This window comes from Mirounga leonina, unplaced genomic scaffold (assembly GCF_011800145.1).
Source record: "Mirounga leonina isolate KUSES-001 unplaced genomic scaffold, KU_Mleo_1.0 Mir_82, whole genome shotgun sequence".
Lineage (NCBI taxonomy): Eukaryota > Metazoa > Chordata > Mammalia > Carnivora > Phocidae > Mirounga > Mirounga leonina.
In genome coordinates this window covers 21,114,764-21,132,702 of record NW_023270825.1, presented here as the reverse complement: position 1 = coordinate 21,132,702, position 17,939 = coordinate 21,114,764, and the positions used below count along the sequence as shown (strand labels likewise).

The window sequence follows — 17,939 nt, the reverse complement described above, 5'->3', positions numbered from 1 at the left end:
AAATCCATTTTGTTAATTATGTTCTGCTTCTGAGTCTAAAGGAAATAAACACCTTAAAAGAAATTAGACTTTTCATTTCTCACAGGTAGCATTGAGGCTCTATGGTGATGGTCATTTTGTAAGTGTGTTAGGGAGGGAGAGGATTCAACACTGAGGACAAGGATAGGTTTGTGTTTAGCATCTGGCTATTGGCAATAAATTGCCATCATTCCCTCTTGTCATTGTGTGATAGAGAGCTGACCTTACTGAATTACAGTATATGGATAGTTTTTCTTTGAAGAATCCATTATGCTAAGATAGTAAACTCCATGAGATTTTGTAGGTCATGGAAGCTACAGACTTAAAAGAACTGTAATTATATAAACTTGAGAGGGAGAAAAAGAGGATAACAATGATACCTGAATTACAAAGCAATTTTATATACACACAAAGACTTCAAGGAAAGATTAGTAATTTATGATCATCTGAATCTTTGGACTAGCATTTGCTTATTATTAAGGGAAGCCATTATTGAGCTTCAGCTGTGATCTAGGTTCTTTACAGATAGTAGATCACCTTGAGCCTTTTTAACTATTCAATGGCAAGTGTTATTATCCCTATTTAACAAATGAGAAATTGAGGTGCAGAGATGTTAGGTAAGTTCCCAAGGTCACCTGGCCATAAGTGATGGGTCTAGAAAGCAAACCCAGTACTAACTAACCCAGAAACACCATCTCTTCCTAGCACACAAGGTTAATCCCTCTCACGTGCGATTATTTTTGCATCTGTTGTTCTCCAACTTTGCTAGATCATTTTCTCAAATTTCTGCTTAAAATGATCCAGGTCTTTAGCATCTTCCTCAGAAAAAAGCCAAAGTCCTCATAAATAGCATTCAAAGACCTTGCTGTAAGAGCCTCCTACCCATGACCTGTTCTCTGGTTTCATCTCCTACTTCTTTCCTCCTCATCACTCCATGCCAGCCACACTGAACAAGTCCACTTAGGGGCTGTGCACGGTCTTCTCTAGATAGAAGGCTCTTTCCCCAGATATCCACGGGGTTTGCTCCTTCACCTCCTTCAAGTTTTTGCTTACAAGTTATCTTCTCATTGAGGTCTTCCCTGAACACCCTATTTAAATTTGCAAGCCGCCCACCACTCTTCATCGCACATCCCTGCTCTGTGCTTCTCCATGATGCTTATTACTATCACCATTTGGATGTCTAATAGGCATCTCAAACTCAACCTGTCCAAAACTGATCTTTCTCTCCACACCTGCCTCACTTGCAGTCTTCCCCATCTCAGGAAATGACAACTCCATTCTTTTAGTTGCAGACCAGAAATCCCAGAGTTGTTCTTGACTCCCTCTTTCCCACCCATATCCAATCCATGAGGAAGTTCCATTGGCTCTACCTTTTAAATCTATACAAACTCCAACCATTCTCAGCATCTCCAGTGATCCCCCTCTGGTCCAAGGCACCATCCTCTCTATTGTTGGTCTCCTTGTTTCCACCCTTTGCTCTCTTTGGTTTACTTTCAAAGCAATAGCCAGATTGATCCTTTTAAAATAAGTCAGATTACAGCATTCCTCTGAAGACTCTTGATCTCATGCTAATAAAATGACAAAGTCCTTCCTATGGCCTAAAAGGCACACATGATCTGGCTCCCCATTGTGTCTCTGACTTCTCCCACATTTCCTACTCCCCCACTGCCTCACCACCCCGCCACACTGGCCTCCTTGCTTCTTCAAACATAGCAGGTACACTCTTACCTCAGGGCCTTGGCACTAGCTGGTCTCTCTGCCTGCACTGTTCTTGCCTCAGATATCAACACGTTTCTCTCCCTCACCTCCTTTAGACCTCTGCTTTACTATCTCCTCCATGAGGCCTTTCCTGACAACCTCCCCAATTGCACCTCCACTTTTGAGCTCTTCCTTTCCTCTTCCCAGTATTCCTTTTCCCCATAGTATTTATTATTATTATTATCAAATATATTCTGTGTTTTACTTATTTTTTTAATTGTCCCTCTCTCCCCACTAGAATATAAGCATGAGAAGAGCAGGAATTTCTGCCTGTTTAGTTTACTGCTATGACCCTAGCTCCTAGGACTATAGATCAATACATAGAAAGCAATCAATAAGTACTTGTTGAATAAATGCATATCATGTTTTTAAATTCTTATAATCAATCAGGGTCACTTTCTTGAACATATAACTTTTAAGCCCTTAAGGTACTTCTGAGTCAGTATTAATAAATTAATTAAACTGCCTTTTAATCAGTAAATTAATCTTTCTGTTTTAGATGCATTTCATCTACCAATTTGCAGATGTGACTACACATCTTTAATGGGTCAGCTTCTGCCTATTGACCTTTAGGAAAAAAAAAAAACCACATTTATTTACAAGCAAACACAAAAGAGACCTGCAATTGCTGCTGAAAAACACTGGCAAGCTAAGTAGTGCTTATTCATTGCAATTGGATTCATCAAAGGTTCATCTTAAATAATAATGACAACACATCTCACAAAAATGGAAATTGTTCCAGTGTTTGGGGATTTTAGGGTATATAATTGCTCAAGGAGCAATTTGTTCTTCCTATGACATTGAATATCAATTGGCTCTTTTTTGTTTTCCTGGCATCATTCAAACTCAGTGATCTTCTTGCCCTGTATATAACCCTGCAGATCTCACTTTCTCCTAATTCATGTCCTGTTACTTTCATTAGACACTTAACTTGAGATGGTTCCCATGACCTAGACAATTAGGCTTCCAACTGTCTGCTAGGCTGAGCTCAGCTGCATTCTGTTTTGTGGGTAAATACTTGTTAGAGACAAATTCTCAGGAAGCTCAGTGCCCATCACTTGATGAGCCCTTTGTGGAAAGTGCTCAAGTCACTAAGAGAGGGCAGACCTCCAGTTTGTAGGTTTTCCTCCATATGCCTGCACTCACAAATCATTTTGGATCCTTTTATTGCTGATAGCTACTCTCCATATTCTCTCACTCTGAAAACAAAATTTTTAATTCTACTATATTTTGAAAGTTTTATTTTAGAAAGGAAGGTACACTATTAATAAATCCTGGACTCAGAGTGGTCAAAAAAAAAAGTGGGTGAATGAGGAAAGATACAGCTTCAAAGAACTTAAAGTGATCCCTGCCTGGTTGAATATGGGGCTTTCATCATAATGAGGCTCTTTCTCCCCATCAACTCCGGAGATGGGAAACTGTCTAGTTGTCTGGCTGACTCAGCACTCAACGAGTATTTGTTCTAAGCTCTTGCACAGATATACATGCTAAATGGAGTAATGATTAAGAGTGATACATTAAACCTAAGGTTTTATTTCCTCTCCCTCATAAGAGACCCCTAAAAAGATGGGAAAGGAATTTTTAATATACATAAATCCACAAGGACAGAGAGGGCAGATGAGGATACATGGGTGGTCTGGTGAGCTACAGAATTCTGAAAGAAACAAAGCAGAGGGGAAGGAAGGCGAATGTAAGAGTAAGAGTACTAGTCACCAGAAGCATATATCTGAAGGTAGCTGCCTTGTCCTGCAGAACATCTGATGGGCATGGGACTGGGAGGTGATGGGTGTGGCATTTGGAAAGAATGAGACATGGGGCTAAAGACAGAAGGATTTATTGAAGGTCTACATCTGGAAATGTTACTCCACTGCCCTGTTCATGCAAAATGCCAGCAGCCAAGATTACCTCCCCTCTAAGCTAGAGATTTAAAGTCTCTTTTCTGAAGAAGTTGAAAAACTCTAAAACAAAAGAGAGCACCATATTCTGGCATTTTAGAGTCCAACAGCATAATGGCCAACTCCCCCACACAATTGCCCTAAAGCAGACTCTGCCCGTGGACAAGCTCCCAATCAGATTTTCAGTCTTGCTCTTAAGCCTGAACCTAGGATCACCAGCCAAAGAATGCTTATAACATGAAAGATTGAAACCAAGATAAACAAGGGGGGTGGAAATAAGCCTGGAGGAGCCAAACACATTTCAGAGAACAGAAGAGAACTTTTAACAAGGCCACCATTAGTGACCTGAGATAAATCTGGGAAGACATTTCTCACTGCAATAATGACAATAGATATTTATTGAGTACACACTGTCAACGATTGTTCAACAAACCCAAGATGAAGAAACTGATGCACAAAAGGGTTCAGTGACTGAACTAAGTGCAGAAGCCAGGATTCAAATCCAGATAGTCAGAATTTAAAAGCATTTCTAAACATTATGTGTGCTTCCTCAAATACACTATAAAAAAGGAAGAGAAGGGGTGCTTGGGTGGTGCAGCTGGTTAAGTGTCTGACTTTTGGTTTCAGCTCAGGTCCTGATCTCAGGGTCATGGGATTGAGGCCCGTGTAGGACTCTGAGCTCAGCACAGAGTCTGCCTGAGATTCTCTCTCTCCCTCTACCTCTCCCCCCACCACGAGCACATGTGTATGTGTGCTCTCTCTCTCTCCCTCTCAAATAAATAAATAAATCTTAAAAAAAAAAGAAAGAAAGGAAAACATGAAAGCTCTTTTTAAAATATATCTATGCATTTGACAATTATGTATTCAGAACCTCTGTCTTTCAAGCACCAGTCTCGGTGCCAAAAATATGGCAGTGAATAGAATAGGCAGAGTTCCGGCTTTATTCAAACTAAAACTAAAAAATCCAAAGCCCGGCACAGAAAGACAGATGCTGCATGGTCTCACTTATATGCAGAATCTAAAACAGCTGAACTCATTGTAAGAGAATAGATTCGTTGTTGCCAGGCTTGAGGGGATGGGGAAATAGAGGGATATTGGTCAAAGGGTACAAAGTTTCAGTTATGCAGGATGAATAAGGTCTGAGGATCTAATGTACAGCATGGTGACTGTAGTTAAAATACTATTTTGTATACTTGAAATTTGCTAAGAGAGTAGATCTTCAATGTTCTCACCATAAGAAAAAAAAACAACTCTGTGAGGTGACAGGTATGTTCATTAGTTTAATTGTGGGAATCATTTCAAAATGTACTCATCTATCAAAACACCACATTGGACACCATAAATCTATACAATTTTTATTTGTCAGTTATACCTCGATAAAGCTGGAAACAAAAATTTTAATTAATTTTTTTTAATTCAGTAGAAGAGATGGAAGATACAGTCAAGGAAGTCTACCATTAGACTCAATACAAATAATAGGGAAGGGGCGCCTGGCTGACTCAGTCAGTAGAGCATGTGACTCTTGATCTCAGGGTGTGAGTTTGAGCCCCACACTGGGTATAAAAACTACTTAAAGGGACACTTTAAGTGGCTCAGTTGGTTAAGCAACTGCCTTCAGCTCAGGTCATGATCCTGGAGTCCCAGGATCGAGTCCCATATTGGGCTCCCTGCTCAGCGGGGAGTCTGCTTCCCCCTCTGACCCTCCCCCTTCTCATGCTCTCTCTCTCTTTCTCATTCTCTCTCTCTCAAATAAATAAAATAAAATATTTTTTTAAAAACTACTTAAAAATAAAATCATAAAAAATAACAAGAAAAAATTACAAGCAAAAAATGGAGATAAGTCTGACGAATATAGGAAGTTCCTTTTTCATTTACTAGGAATTACAGAGAGGGAACAAAGAAAATGAGAGGAGTAAGTTATCCTAGAAACAATACCAAAAATTGTCCTAAAGCTGAAGAGCACAGCTCTCCAGACTGAAGGCTTCACCCCCACCCCCAGGGGCCAGCACAGTAAGTGCAAAAAGATCCATACCAAGGCATACCTTCATGAAATCTCACACCGGGAACAAAGAGAGTGCCATATAATCATTTCACAAAATATACATGTACCAAATCATCATGTTGCACACCTTAAACTTATATATGTTATACATCAATTGTATCTCAGTAAAGCTGGGAAATAAAGAGAGAGAGAGAGAGTGTCATAAAAACTGCCGGTGAGTAAAAACAAGTCAATGACCAAAGAACAAGAACCTGAATTATATCAGTCCTACCAAAAGCAACAATGAGTGCTAGAATTCAAAAGAGTAAAGCCTTTAGAATTCTGAAGAAACACTCTTGCAACCCAAAATTTTATTGCCAGGTAAAGTATCAACCGAATATAAGAGTAGAAAAAAGTCATTTTCAGACATGCAAGGTTGTAGAAAATATCTCATATATAACCTTTCTAAGAAATTACTCAAAAATGTGCTCCAGTGAAATGGAAAAAATCAAGAACATTACACAGGATTCAGGAAGAAATTCCCACTGGGGACAAGGAATACTCCTCTAGGAAGCTTGAACCACATTGTGTAGACATTGGAGGAACCATGGCTTCAAGCTGGAAAGCAATACAGTGAGATCCAAGTTTTATAAAGAACCCTCTGTCTTAAGTCTGAAGGTGGGTTCTAAGACCAATAAGGAAGTTTTGGCACAGCTCAGGTGAAATGTAATTCAGACCTAAACTAAGGTGGTAGCAATGAGAACCATGAGACTGTGGACAGCTACAGACATATAAACAGCTAATCTAGCATCCGATTAGAGGGTATAGTTCAGTTGCATCTTACTGTAGATATGCATGGCATAAATGCAGGGCAAGGGCAAGAGAGACTCCATGGGAACACAAGTCCTAGAAGATGGTGGAGAGAAAATAGGACATAAACACCAGTAGGCTTGGAGGGAAGAATCATTCCATTAGGGATTTTTTTTTTTTAAAGATTTTATTTATTTATTTGAGACAGAGAGAATGAGAGAGACAGAGAGCACATGAGAGGGGGGAGGGTCAGAGGGAGAAGCAGGCTCCCTGGGAGCCTGATGCGGGACTCGATCCCGGGACTCCAGGATCATGACCTGAGCCGAAGGCAGTCGCCCAACCAACTGAGCCACCCAGGCGCCCTCATTAGGGATTTTTTGAGTGGAGAGGCAGTACTATAACCATTTTCAAGTGTAACAGAACTCCTACCTTCCTTTCTGATAGCAGCCAGACTGTCTGATTAAAATTGTAGATCTCTGCAAGAGAGGTTAAATCCCAAAAAAGGGGGAAAAGCAATTGTTCCCCTTGCCTGACTCTATAAAGTACCAAAGGAGCATGAGTGGAGCAGCCTGCATTAGGAAAGGGCAGCAGCTCAGAAGCACTTTAGGTTAACAGCAGGTCTAATGGATAGTTAGAGCTACATCAAGTGGCTCGCACCAATAGGGAGTGAGATGGCTCCAGAGAGATTCCAATTTGGGCTATAAGTGGCCTGAGGCCCCTGAGATGAGCTTGGAGGTATAAGCAAGGGCCAGATCTTCAGGACATTAAAGGGCATGGTGGGAAGAGTAAATGTTATGTATGGTACATTGGGAGGTCACTGAAAGGTTTTAAGCAGGAGAGTGACCTTACTCAACCCCTATGTTACGTCTGACTACTCTGGCTGCTGTATGGAGGATGCACTGGAAGGGCAGAAGGGTAGACAAGAAAGCTATTGCACCAAGAGATTATGTTAGCTTGGACTAGAGAGCTTATACTGGAGATGTAATTACATGGATTTGGGGATTTGGGGGGAGAGAAGTTTTGTTGTTGTTGTTGTTGTTGTTTTTCCCTAGATTAAATGGAGTAGGCTGGGTGGGGATGTAAGATCAAAAGTTAAGTTTGGGATGGACCTGTTAAGTTGGAGTTGCCTATGAGGCATCCAGGATGAGATGTCAAATAAGCAATTGGATGTACAAGTCAAGATCTGGCCTGGAGCTGCATTTGCCGGGTTCCTTGCTTCTGACTTGTGCTGAGATAAACCCCAAGTTGGGCAAGAAAGGCATTTGTTGAACACCTACTATATGCCAAGTTCTCATTATGTTACAGATGTCTCATCATAAGTTTTACACACATTTTCCAACACCTCCTTTTCTCCATGCCTGTATAAGCACCCTCCCAATTCAGCCCCACTGGGACCCAACTGGAGGCCACCTGAGATACGCTTTTTACAGACACTCAGACAAACCATGGAATCAGTTCCTCCCTCCCAGATTCCTAATGAGTCCCTGGAGCATTGCCACACCTGGATCTGTGTTCAAAAAAGACTCCAGAGACCTGATGATAAGGGGTAGAGAAAAGTTCCTAGGGCACTGAACCTAAACTATAGATCCAAATTACAGTTATAGCTCCACCCTTGGTTTGCTGAATCTCTTTGGATATAACATGCCTCCTTTTCTTTGTCTTAGCTTTAACATCCACCTACTTCATAAAAAAATGTTCTGAGAATTGAAGTGAGATTCTAAATTACCTAGAGAGTATCTTAAGTAATGCAGATTCCTGGGCCCCACCATCAGAGAGTCTAATCCAGTTGGTTTGGGGTGTGGCTCAGGAGTCTGTATTGCAAGTAATTCCTGGACAAGAAACACTGATTTGCAGAGTGATAAATTCCCAGTTCTCACCAAATATCTGCCTCAATGCTATCCCCACCCCTTGTAGCAGCTTTAAAATAAGGCCCAAAATTCTTTGACACTCCTCCCATTGTGAGATAGGTTCTATGTTCCCTGCCTTTAAATCTACAAGTTCTCTTGGGACACCCCAGATGCTTCCTCTCAAAATGCCCCCTCTCAGAACTTGGCCACCATGAATGAGAAGCCCAAGCCCCACGGAAAGCCACATTAACAATCCCAGCTGAGCTGAGCTTTGAGTCATCTCAGCTCTGGCCCAGATACGCAAGTGAAGGAGTCTGCAGATAATAGCAGCCCCAGTCACTGACTTGTCCCAGCCTTCAAGTCTTCCCAGCTGAGCCCCAGACACCATGGAGCAGAGACAAGCCATCCCTGCCCTGCCCTGTTCAAATTCCTGACCCACAAAAGCTATGCTAATAATAAAAAGATTGTTGTTTGATGGCACTTAGTTTTGGGGTGTTTTGCCATTCAGTAAGTGGGATGGTCCCTTCAGTATTCTCTCAAGAAATATCTATTAAAATGCAAACACAGTACTTGGAAGGATAAACTCTTTCAGATGAACACACGTAATCAGTGTATCCAACAGACAGCAAAGGAGGGAAAATGAGCCAAGAGATGCTCTCTTGTTTCACTGACATGAAAGCATCACTGGGTAAAGAGACACATAAGTTGCTTCCAGAAAGCTGAAGGCAGAACGATAGCAACCCCTCGAAAACAGCGTGGCTAAAAGAGAAAATGCGGCATCAAAAGGACAGACGAGGCAAGAGGGCAACATCTAGCTTCATTTACTTCCCAACTGCATTCATGGCTGGTTCCAAACTCCCTCAGGTCTCAGCAAATACAGCAAAGTTGTTCATTTATGCCAGTTTCCCAAACATACTTGCTTAATGTTAAAAATTACCTGGGTTCACATAGTAATAAGCACCAAGGGTAATTCTTCCCACCAGGCAAGTTTGGGAAATGCTAAATTATAAAATTTTTAAAGTACATACAAAATAGACTAGCAAATGTGACACCCTTCCCTGAGAATCACTGTAGTAAGAATGGGGTTACTGTGAGAGCTTCATGTTTATAAAAAATGACTAGCAAATTCTAGCAGCCTTGAACCCTGAGAATGTAAATCCCAGCTAAGTCAAATTACAAGGATAGGGAGGAAGAAGCTGTAAATATTGGCATTTTCTTGCTAATAAGATACTACTAATTATATTAAACATTTTTAAATGTAATTATTAAAAAATTGTAACTTTTTACAGTCAGTTAAGAATCGGACTCTTGATTTCAGCTCAGGTCATGATCTCAGGGTGGTGAGATGGAGGCCCGCATTGTCACTGGGCTCCATGCTCAGCAGGGAGTCTGCTTCTCCTTCTCTCTCTCCCTCTGCCCCTCCCTGCTAAAATAAATAAAATCTTTAAAAAAATTATAAAACCTTATAAAATATATAAAATATAAGAATATTTAGTGAATATTTTAATTTATAAAATATAAAATGAGAGATATTAGGTTAAATATTCATGGTTTTATTCAAGCTATTATTCAATGCAAGTAAAAATGATGGAGCAAGACATAATAACCTGGACTCCCTGGGACTGAGAAAAGAACAGGAAATGTCACACTGCAATGTGAATTAATTCTACCTTAGTAACTAATACTAATGTCTATGTCCCCAGCTTTACCACCCTCTTCATTGTTTTTGGAAGTATCTTGAATCTCACTTCTCAGGTTATTAATCTAAATAATCTTAAATTATTAATATAAATACTGGCATTTTCTTTCCATGAAATACATTTACAGCCTTCTAAAGAAACTGTGGGAGTTTGTTCTCAGTCATGAATTCACCATGTAACTGGTATGAGTCCCAAATTCTGCATCATTAGAAGAGTTCCATGATACCAGTTTTGGTCCATATCAGTGAACAGCTTATTAATCCCAAATCCCTAGTCCCCAAAGAGACTGACAGCAATTCAGGCCCCTTTAAGCCTGTTCAAATATATTTCTCTTGCCTCTGGAGACCCTTTAGTAGTTATATGGTGTAATTTTCTGGAGTAAAACTGATATCTGTCTCTGATTCCAAGAATTTGCATTTATTGCAATGAATAAAATAAAATGTCTGCTAACTGTTATTTGTATCGATGCATACTGGAATTCTAAGTAATAAAAATGGGGAGTCCCTGGTAACATATCAACTGAGAAGCCAAATATCCCTCCTTAGACCAGTGGCAGTATCTAAAGAACTGAGTCTATGTTCAAGAGCAGAAAGGAGCAAGCCCCTATTAATCTCAGGCCTGCTTGACCTTCTGGTCAAGAAGTAGAAGGCTCTGGCTGCTCACCAGCTCTGTGTTCTCTCCTTCCCAGGGACGTCTCTTACACCAGCGTCGCTGCCCTGCCATCCAAAGGCCTAGAGCACCTGAAGGAATTGATAGCAAGAAACACATGGACTCTAAAGAAGCTTCCACTTTCCTTGAGTTTCCTTCACCTCACACGGGCTGACCTTTCTTATCCGAGCCACTGCTGTGCTTTTAAGAATCAGAAGAAAATCAGAGGGTAAATGGCAGGTGTCTGGAATAAACGACAAGAGGTGTTGGTGGAAGTTGAAGTAATTTCTGGGTTTGGGGAAGGTTTGTGATGTGAAAGCCAGGTGGAAAGAATTGAAGCATACATAAGAAACATGAACTCCATAGGACACAATGCCCCTGCAGACTCAAAGTGACTGCAGATGAGAAGACCAATGTCACTGGATCACAGCAGGGAGGTATGGGGGTCATGTAGAATCTTGTAGAGATTATACTACATGATTCCTAGTCTCCAGATTCAATACATATTAGGTTCTGCAACACATATTAGATGACACAACTATGAGGACAAATTTAGCAACACAAGCAATTAAGACTTTGCAAATGTCACAGCTTACTGGTTACCTGTGTGTGGGCTTTGGACTCAGCTGGCTTTGTACCCGAGGTCTGCCGCTTTCTAGTTGTGATATTCCAGCCTACTTACTTAACTTCCCTGAGCCTCTGTGAATGGAGATTGTAATGTTATCATTCACAGAGGTTTTGAGAAGATTAAATGAGAAACTGAATAGAAAACACCTATTGCCATGACCTGGAATATTTTAAATTCTCAATAAATAGCAGCTATGTTGTGAATTATTTTATTATCCTTACAAGCTGCAAAGGAGGGACAGCCTTCTTCTCTCCATGCTTTCTCTGCATCTTGTCTTCACCTACACTTTTACTCTGCTTTATTCCCCCCTTGTGTCTCTTGTAATCCCGTTGTCCTAACACCACCTTCATTTCTCATTTATTCACTTCTTCTCAGTGTCTATGCAATATCTACTGGCTGACTTTCTGACTCATATTTGCAGTCAGAAACAAACTGAAATCTGGTTGTGGGGCAGAAGCAAAAGGGAAAGTTGAATGGCTGTGCAAAGAAGACCAGTATGGGCCTAGCACCTGCCAAAAGCCAGACATCGGGTACGGGGATGGTGATAGCAGGCTTGATACTGACGCCATGTGGCCCTGGCTAGGAAAGGGATGGGTGGGAAGCTAGAGTGGCCTTCAAGGGCAGGGCCCAGATTTCTCATTAACCCCCAAACAGGTTGGAATAGGCAGTCCACTGGGCATTTTAACCAGAGCACAACAGATAAATCAACAAAAAATCCTTTGTGATCTCAGTATGGTGGGCTAGTGAAAAACTAAATCTCACTTCCATGAGTATGCCTGCATGATAGCATCCATTTATTTGTTCGATAAATATTTACTGAGCACCTACTATGTGCTTGGCACTGTCCTATCCCATAGCAATGAATAGGTTGGACAAGAGCCCTCTTGCACTTTGTTGACATTCTAGTAGAGGAAGTCAGAAAATAAGCAAGCAAATAAGAAGATATCATATATTACTATAAAAGAAATAAACATAAGGTAGGACAATTTATTTAGGGAGATGAGGGAAGGCTTTCTGAGAAAAGGACACTTGAGTGGGGTGGGGGGGTATAGGAAATGATGTAGGAGAAAAGGCCTGACTAGATCATGTAAAATCTTGTCAAATCATGTAGATCATAGTAAGTATTCCATATACTTTGCTGAGTGTTATGGGAACCGTTAGGGGTTTTCAGGAAGCAGTGACTTATTTCTGTTGCCTTGCAGAATCCTTGAGTCCTTAATGTGTAATGAGAGCAGTATTCGGAGCCTGCGTCAGAGAAAATCTGTGAATGCTTTGAATGGCCCCTTTGACCAGGAGTACGAGGAGTATCTGGGTGACAGCCATGCTGGGTACAAGGACAACTCCAAGTTCCAGGATACCCACAGCAACTCTCATTATTATGTCTTCTTTGAAGAACAAGAAGATGAGATCCTCGGTTTTGGCCAGGAGCTAAAAAACCCACAGGAAGAGACCCTACAGGCCTTTGATAGCCATTATGACTACACTGTGTGTGGGGGCAATGAAGACATGGTGTGTACTCCCAAGTCAGATGAGTTCAACCCCTGTGAAGACATAATGGGCTACAACTTCCTGAGAATCATGGTGTGGTTTGTTAGTCTGCTGGCTCTCCTGGGCAATGTCTTTGTCCTGATCATCCTCCTCACCAGCCACTACAAACTCACTGTCCCACGCTTTCTCATATGCAACTTGGCCTTTGCAGATTTCTGCATGGGGATGTATCTGCTCCTCATCGCCTCCGTAGACCTCTACACTCATTCTGAGTACTACAACCATGCCATCGACTGGCAGACAGGCCCGGGGTGTAACACAGCTGGTTTCTTCACTGTCTTTGCCAGTGAATTGTCAGTGTATACACTGACAGTCATCACCCTGGAGCGCTGGTACGCCATTACCTTCGCCATGCGCCTGGACCGGAAAATCCGCCTCAGGCATGCATATGCCATCATGGTTGGGGGCTGGGTTTGCTGCTTCCTGCTCGCCCTGCTCCCTTTGGTGGGAATAAGCAGCTACGCCAAGGTCAGCATCTGCCTGCCCATGGACACTGAGACACCTCTTGCCCTGGCATATATTATCCTTGTTCTGTTGCTCAACATAGTTGCCTTTATCATTGTCTGCTCCTGTTATGTGAAGATCTACATCACAGTCCGAAATCCCCAGTACAACCCAGGGGACAAAGACACCAAAACTGCCAAAAGGATGGCTGTGTTGATCTTCACTGACTTCATGTGCATGGCCCCAATCTCATTCTATGCTTTGTCAGCACTGATGAACAAGCCTCTCATCACCGTTACCAACTCCAAAATCTTGCTGGTTCTCTTCTATCCACTTAACTCCTGTGCCAATCCATTTCTCTATGCTATTTTCACGAAGGCCTTTCAGAGGGATGTATTCATCCTGCTTAGCAAGTTTGGCATCTGTAAACGTCAGGCCCAGGCATACCGGGGCCAGAGGGTTTCTCCAAAGAACAGCACTGGCATTCAGGTCCAAAAGGTTACCCGGGACATGAGGCAAAGTCTCCCCAACATGCAGGATGACTATGAACTGCTTGAAAACTCCCACCTAACCCCAAATAAGCAGGGCCAAATCCCAAAAGAGTATAACCAAACAGTTTTGTAAGCTGACCCTACACTACTCACAGTGGTAGGGGGACTTCTAAAATGCTGGTTTCTTGAACATGTATTCCAAACCCATTATATACATGAGACAGCTGACCTAACCCTTGTGCAGGTGATGTCTCATGGGGCAAAAGTTCATCTCTGGAGAGGCGATAGCATTACCACTTAATCATTACCTCCCAGAAGGAAGAGAGGCTACCAGCACATCTGAATCCCAGGTGATATCAAAATAACTGACACTTTCTAGAAAACTTGCTTGATGCTAACCGCAGTGACGTTGTGTAAGATGCGCAACAGAGATCAACTGAACCAGATCAACGCTGAGCTTCTCACTTATAGATAGCATTTCATACTATAAAGATTCAGCAAATGGCAAATGCTATTAACTTAGTTGGTGACCACAATATAAAATTAGCCCCATGTTGGCTTGGTCCCCCTTCATGTTCCTGGATACAACCAAAGACAATGTGAATTCCTCAAAACTGAAAAGTCCAACAGGATACATGCATGGAGCAGCTATTATGAGGTGAAGGAGGGGAAAGGCTTAGCTTTGAGTTGTTTTTTTCAGACTCTGAAACTATTAATCATCTCTTCGCAAGGATCTACCTGATGTGACCCAACTATTATGTGTTGCCCAGAAAAAAAAAAAAAAAAAAAAAAAACTGGCAAGATTTCAGCTTATGTGGCTGAGCAAACTAAGAATTGTTCTTCTTGGCTGGTCTCATAGCAGAAAAGACATGAACTCTAGAACTATTTCTAAGTAGCAGCAAGTGGGAATTATGAGCAGAGCACACTAAATCACCCATTGATTAATAAAGCAGGCTGGACACAAGGTAACTGTTAGCCCTTGGGCAAATCACGGGGCCACTTCTAAATCTAGAAATGAAAGAGCTTGATGGCCTCTTCCAGTTTTAAAACTCCATGTATATCCCTTTCCCTTAAAACATGTTTCCATGACCAAAAAGAAAAGCACGAAGAAAGAAGGATCTGTTTTTCCTATCTTGTAGGACCACCATCTTTTTCTCTTTGGAGCCTAGACATATGACCCAGGAAATTTCTTCTTTGTTTACTTTTTGGTTATGATGTCTCAACCATACTGGGCTGGATCTGAATCACTCATTGAATTACTAGATCTACACAGCTACAATTATCAGGCCAAAAAGAGATTGGTATTCATATAATAGAATAGAATAAAATGTGGTTTTGCAAATTTTGGTTATTCAGAGTTACTACAGTTACTACTTCACTGTGAAGATTCACTTGAAAACATTTAACTTGTCTTCAGGGATTGGTTTCTTTACTGATTTGTTTCCAACCCACAGTAGGTACTAAAGCTATCAAACACTCAAGGAAAGCAATACTAAAGCTATCAAGAGAAGTTTCTTCTCTCTGAAACTGCTAGCTCTTTCCAACCTGTTGATCATTGGACATAATTTCTATTCCCCAACAGTACTCCCTTACTTAAAATGGTTAGGATCAATCTTTATCCACAGATGTACTCTTCAGATTTTCTGTCAAAACAGCCCCTTAATTTCATCCCAAACAGAGATGGCATTTGCTTCTCAGTGTTCATGAAGCACACCAAGGAATTCAAAGCTTTTGTTGTGTTAAGTCTGTGGAGTAGGGTTAGTGGGCCCAATGGGCCCCCAGAGATGGTCCCCCTTACTCCCCTAGGATATCCCCATAGCAATACCCATTTCTGATTATCATTGAGACTTGGACATCTTCATAGAAATATCATACACAGTTAAAAAAAAAAGAAATACATAGTTGAAATCATGACTTATCCACTAGTTCACTTGTAACTAATGAAACTAAACAGTTGTGTTACCTTTTGACATGTGTTTCTCACCTGTGCCATTTTGAAATAGTACATCCTGATAAATAATGTGTTTTATCTTGAGTAGTTGAAATAACACTTTGGAAACAATCCTAGAAAAGTAACTTCAACACAATTATTACTAAAATTTGCATTCAGAAAAGTAACTTCAACACAATTATTACTAAAATTTGCATTCAAACATGAAATAAATTTTCTTCCTATGAAATGATTGTGCTGAGTCTGATAGTGATGCTTTTCTAATTTGTGAGCTTCTTTTAGGGTCACCATTATCTGTGTTACAACTCAAGACAGGAAAAAAACAATTGGCAAATTTGCTACTGAATTCATATTAGTAAATAAATCGTTGACTATCGATAACTTAAGTATAAAATTGTATCTTGATTATAAATGGTCTTTATGTGAAAAACCTACTCATGATTAGATGAATTATGATCCATTGACAGGTAGTGATGGCTAAGAGAAAAAATATGATTAGTATTGACATTAGGAATTTAAATAGTGGTCTAATGAAGATGATAAATCTATAATACTTGGTCAGAGTTAAATTTATCTAGCAGCTTTCAATTATCTGAAGATAGACCCAAATCATTAAGGATAAAGGGCCTTAAGCCAATCTTAATAGATATCACAAAAATTCATGCCCTAAAGTTTATACAGGTTGCCCAAAGGAATGTCTCTCAAAACACCCTCAAAGTTTACTGATTCTTGCCTTATGGATAATCTACTTTATATCAGAAGTAGCCAATTAGAAGAAAAGAGTGTAATTCAGAGCAGCACCGTGAGAGTGGCAATAAGGCAAAAGTGAGGGCAAAAAATGAAAACTATAATCACAAGAACTCAAAACAATAACAGTTTGAGAAGAAATACTTTTAACCGCTTGCAGCCTTTGGAGGGAATGTATTGTAACACAACAGAGTGATTTTAACCCTGAATACTAAGGGGACAAGAAAAACCGGATTGTAATGCATTCTGTTTTAAAAGATAGAAAAGTTCCAGCTCAGAGGGATGAACTGAGTCCTGGCACCCACCAACCTTCTTCTTTCAAATTCCACTGAAATTGACAGTGAAAGAGTATAAAATGGGACCGAGCCAAAGCCATACTGCGAACAGGAGGAGTGACACCAACAACAGACCGCAGTCTCGTGGCTTTCTGAAAGATGGAGAGAGTCTGTGGCCTGGAGCTGATGGATAACAGAGTGGAGAAGGCAGCGGCCAGAACACAGTGACTGGATGAGGCCGCAGCTGTGGAGGGATGTATTCTTCCCTGCAGGGTCCCAGAGCCTGAAAGTCACAGGACTGAGGGGCTAACTAGAGTAATGAGTTGCAAATCTGTCTCATGTGGCCCCCCATCACCTCTCACTACATCAGTTAGAACAACTGACAAGTTCAGTGTCTGCCCCAGGCTGAAATCAAGAAAGTGATCTTAAAGGAAATGAGTGATCAGTGTAGATGGGGCCAAGCTCCTGGTCTGGGGCAGGGGCAGACCCAGCCCACTTGCCTACTTCTACCTTCACATCATAAAACGAAGCCTGGACATTGACCCAGGCATCACCATCAGCCCCCCGGTCAGGGAAAGGCATCTTGGGGAAAATATATATACACCATTAACCTGACATTAACCATCCTTATCTTTCATTCAAAAATATAAGTGAACCAGGAGAATTACCAGACATTTGAGGAAAATGAACTGCATGTCAATAGCACACCAAAAAAGACCAAATTGAACAAACAGGACATTTCTCTCTCCCTCTCCCTCTGCCCCTCCCTCTGTACACGCTCTCTCTCTCTCTTTCTCTAAAATAAATAAATAAATCTTTTTTAAAAAAAAGAAATAAAGGTCTGTTTTCAAAGGTTATAAAGTCAACCAATTGAAAAAGTTAAAATTAATACTAGCAAAAATTTTTTTAAAGCTGGGAGTTAGCAGATAACACTGTCAACTGATTTCTTATTCTTTATTATAGTCAGCTAAAAGTTATATTGTCTAAATATCTATACCCCAAAAAAAATGTACTTCAGTATGTAACAGAATTATGAAAATAACCACCAGAAGAATTAAAATAAAAAATTGACCAATCTGGAGATTGAGACTAGGGATTGAGTGGTGTTACACACCGAATTGTGTCTACCGTCCTAACACCCAGTGTGCCTGTATTTGGATGCCCAGCCTTTATGGAGATAATTAAGATTAAATGAGAT

At 40.8% G+C, this 17,939-nt stretch overlaps 1 protein-coding gene across 6 annotated transcripts in view; it reads left to right on the top strand.

Annotated features, from left to right (window-relative positions):
- Positions 1-17,371, top strand: part of TSHR (thyroid stimulating hormone receptor) — a 158,576-nt gene extending 141,205 nt beyond the window's left edge. For all 6 annotated transcript variants that reach the window (XM_034993087.1, XM_034993086.1, XM_034993084.1 and 3 more), the window contains 2 exons: positions 10,698-10,886; positions 12,488-17,371. In XM_034993087.1, the coding sequence (XP_034848978.1) occupies positions 10,698-10,886; positions 12,488-13,901 (1,603 nt within the window). In that variant the 3' untranslated portion in view covers positions 13,902-17,371. The remainder of the gene's footprint in view (positions 1-10,697; positions 10,887-12,487) is intronic.
- Positions 17,372-17,939: the final 568 nt, after the last annotated feature.